Source organism: Corylus avellana, chromosome ca2 (genome assembly GCF_901000735.1).
Source record: "Corylus avellana chromosome ca2, CavTom2PMs-1.0".
NCBI lineage: Eukaryota > Viridiplantae > Streptophyta > Magnoliopsida > Fagales > Betulaceae > Corylus > Corylus avellana.
This window is the reverse complement of record NC_081542.1, coordinates 182,264-185,332: the sequence shown is the minus strand read 5'-3', so window position 1 is coordinate 185,332 and position 3,069 is coordinate 182,264. Positions and strand designations below refer to the sequence as shown.

At 40.0% G+C, this 3,069-nt stretch overlaps 1 protein-coding gene across 1 annotated transcript; it reads left to right on the top strand.

The window, feature by feature from the left end:
- The first annotated feature begins 916 nt into the window (after nt 1–916).
- Nucleotides 917–2,630, top strand: LOC132170383 (amino acid transporter AVT3B-like). Its single transcript, XM_059581347.1, has one exon. The coding sequence runs from the start codon at nt 1,154–1,156 to the stop codon at nt 2,438–2,440; it is 1,287 nt and encodes a 428-aa protein (XP_059437330.1). The 5' UTR covers nt 917–1,153; the 3' UTR covers nt 2,441–2,630.
- Nucleotides 2,631–3,069: the final 439 nt, after the last annotated feature.

Genomic DNA, 3,069 nt, shown 5'->3' with positions numbered 1-3,069 from the left:
TTAAAAAAAATATTTGAAAATCCGGATAAATTATACAAATAAACAAAAAATCTCATAGGTAAAAAGGCCCCGGACAAATATCAAATAAGAAGCATGTTATATCAAACAATTAACGATTTTATAAATTAATGGACACTAAGCAAAAATAAGCCCCAAGATGCTCATTGTGGTTTCACACTTTGGTTTGGACATCGAATATATAATTGCTCATAAGATGCTAATCATATGTATGTGTGTGTGTATATATATATATATATAATAAAGATTATTTTTGCTAATGAAATCAAAAATAAATATCTAATCATTATGTCGAGAAAAAATCCGACAATCTATACAATTATATATTTAAAAAAACAAAAATAATGCAATGAATTTTTTTTCTATTTTGTTTCTACATCCAATCATTCATCTAAGTCAACTATAACATACAATATTATGTAACTTATGTTATATACATATTAAAGTGATTAAACCATAATAATACATAATTTGATTTGTATTATTTGTTTTCTTATTTGATTTTGATATTAATAATATTTAATTTATTGAATAATTTATATATGAAAAACTCTTTAAATATAATTAAGCATCATTAATTACGTTAAATTAATGAACCTATTTTTAAAATAAAAATCGGTTCACTCTTAAAAAACTAGTTTACATATTATGCTTTAAAAATGGATTTAGTATTAAAATTTACATCACATGTCGCAATATTAAGACATTATAAGAGTGATTCAGCCTTTATATATATAATATATATGATTATTAGCGTAATACAGTTCCAACAAAGAAGTCTGTTTCAATGGTGTGGAGGAATAATGACGGGTCTTAATTTGCCTTCTCGGACCCTCCACGATTCCACCTACTTGGTCCCCATTTTTTTGATTTTACCCTCCGACACGGCGACCCCATTCTAAGCAAAGCCCACCTCATTTGCCCATCTCTCTCTCTCTCTCTCTCTCTCTCGCCCTCGCTCTTCAAATATCGACAGGAAACTGAGCAACCTCCTCCCAGAAAGTCATCCTCAAACTCAATCGATCCCATAATTTCAAAGGAACAATCTTTGTTGGTCCCCATCAATTGGCTCCGATCTCTCAACCTTAAATCCCAGGTAGTATCTGAATTCTGAAACAATTCGAGAAAAAACATCATGGTATTTGAGAAGGAAGCGAGCTCATCCGCACATGTCCTAAAAATCCCACCTTTTCCGGGAGAGGACACCCCTCTCCTGGCCAAACCGGGCCACCGCCACCTCTCCTCCCAGCCCAAAACCTTCGCCAACGTCTTCATCGCCATCGTCGGCGCAGGCGTGCTTGGCCTTCCCTACACCTTCAAGAGGACCGGCTGGCTCATGGGCTCCCTCATGCTCTTCGCCGTCGCCCTCCTCACCTACCACTGCATGATGCTCCTCGTCCGCACCCGTCGCAAGCTCCAGGACCCTCTCGTCCTGGGCCTCTCCAATCTCTCCTCCTTCGGCGACCTCGGCTTCGCCGTCTGTGGGCCCCTCGGCCGCATCTCCGTCGACGTCATGATCATCCTCGCCCAGGCAGGATTCTCCGTCAGCTACTTGATTTTCATATCAAACACTCTCTCTCATCTTTCGGATTCCTCGTCCACGACTCGAATTCTGGGTTTGACCTCAAAGTCGTGGTATCTCTGGGGTTGTTTTCCGTTCCAGTTGGGTTTGAACTCGATTCCCACGCTGACCCATTTGGCTCCCTTGAGTATTTTCGCGGATGTGGTGGATTTGGGTGCCATGGGAGTGGTGATGGTGGAGGACATCTCGCTTTTTCTTCAGCGCAGACCTGCTTTGCAGGCCTTTGGGGGTTTATCTGTTTTCCTTTACGGTCTGGGTGTGGCTGTGTATGCATTTGAAGGGATAGGAATGATTTTGCCGTTGGAATCAGAAACCAAAGACAAGGACAAGTTTGGAAAGGTCTTGGGATTGTGTATGGCTTTCATTTCTCTGCTGTACGGATCATTTGGAGTTCTGGGTTACCTTGCTTTTGGTGAAGAAACCAAAGACATAATCACCACCAATCTCGGCCAAGGATGGATTAGCACTTTAGTCCAGTTGGGGCTGTGTGTGAACCTGTTCTTCACCTTGCCGCTGATGATGAACCCGGTCTATGAGGTGATTGAGCGGCGCTTCTGTGGCTCTAGGTACTGCATATGGCAGAGGTGGGTGGTCATTTTGGGAGTGAGCTTGTTAGCTTTGTTGGTGCCTAACTTTGCAGATTTCTTGTCCCTGGTTGGGAGCAGCGTGTGTATTGTTCTGGGCTTTGTGTTGCCAGCTCTGTTTCATTTGCTGGTGTTTAAGGAAGAGATGAGTTGGATTGGGATGGTTTTGGATGGGGCTATTGTGGTTTTGGGGATCGTTATTGGAGTCACTGGAACCTGGTCTTGTGTAATGGAGATTCTTGCACCCAAAGCCTGATTATCACCCGATCTGCTAGCTAGTGTGTCTTCTATTTGCATGCCCTGTTGTAGATTAATGTTTATTGTTGTAATGAAGGATTAGTTTCAGATTTTGAGCCTTCGTTTGGGGGCCAATGATGATGATCATCATCATTTATTCATATTTATGCTATCAATCTTAATCTAAGAGGATTGAGATAATTAGTCAAGTTTGAAACTCTCTAAATTCGTTATAAAACCCAGTCTCTCAAGAGTTTCTTTATAATTCACACGTGGGCTATTAATTCTTCCAACATGAGACTAGTCAATTTGAGCCGTACCCCACTGATTTCAGACATTTCAATGTCAATTTGAAGGTATGCAGTACAACCCTGAGCTTATTCTTTTCTCACCTTTTGAAATGTTTTTCCTTGCTTTCCTCAGTAATTGCTTTTTTGTTTTTCTTTCCTTCCAATAACAGGGGATATCAGATATCTAGACCCAGGAATAGGAATGAATGAAAAGGAAAACAATCAACAGATAGGTGGAATGGCTTATGTACGTATTGAACTGAAAACTTTATACCTTGAATCCAAAAGGGTAAAAAAAATAAAAAGACACTGACATTAATATGGAAAGAATGCAGGATACTACTCCATGTAAAATAAA

Excerpts from the sequence above, each read along its gene's own strand:
- LOC132170383 (XM_059581347.1), top strand. The coding sequence starts at position 1,154 with ATGGTATTTGAGAAGGAAGCGAGCTCATCCGCACATGTCCTAAAAATC.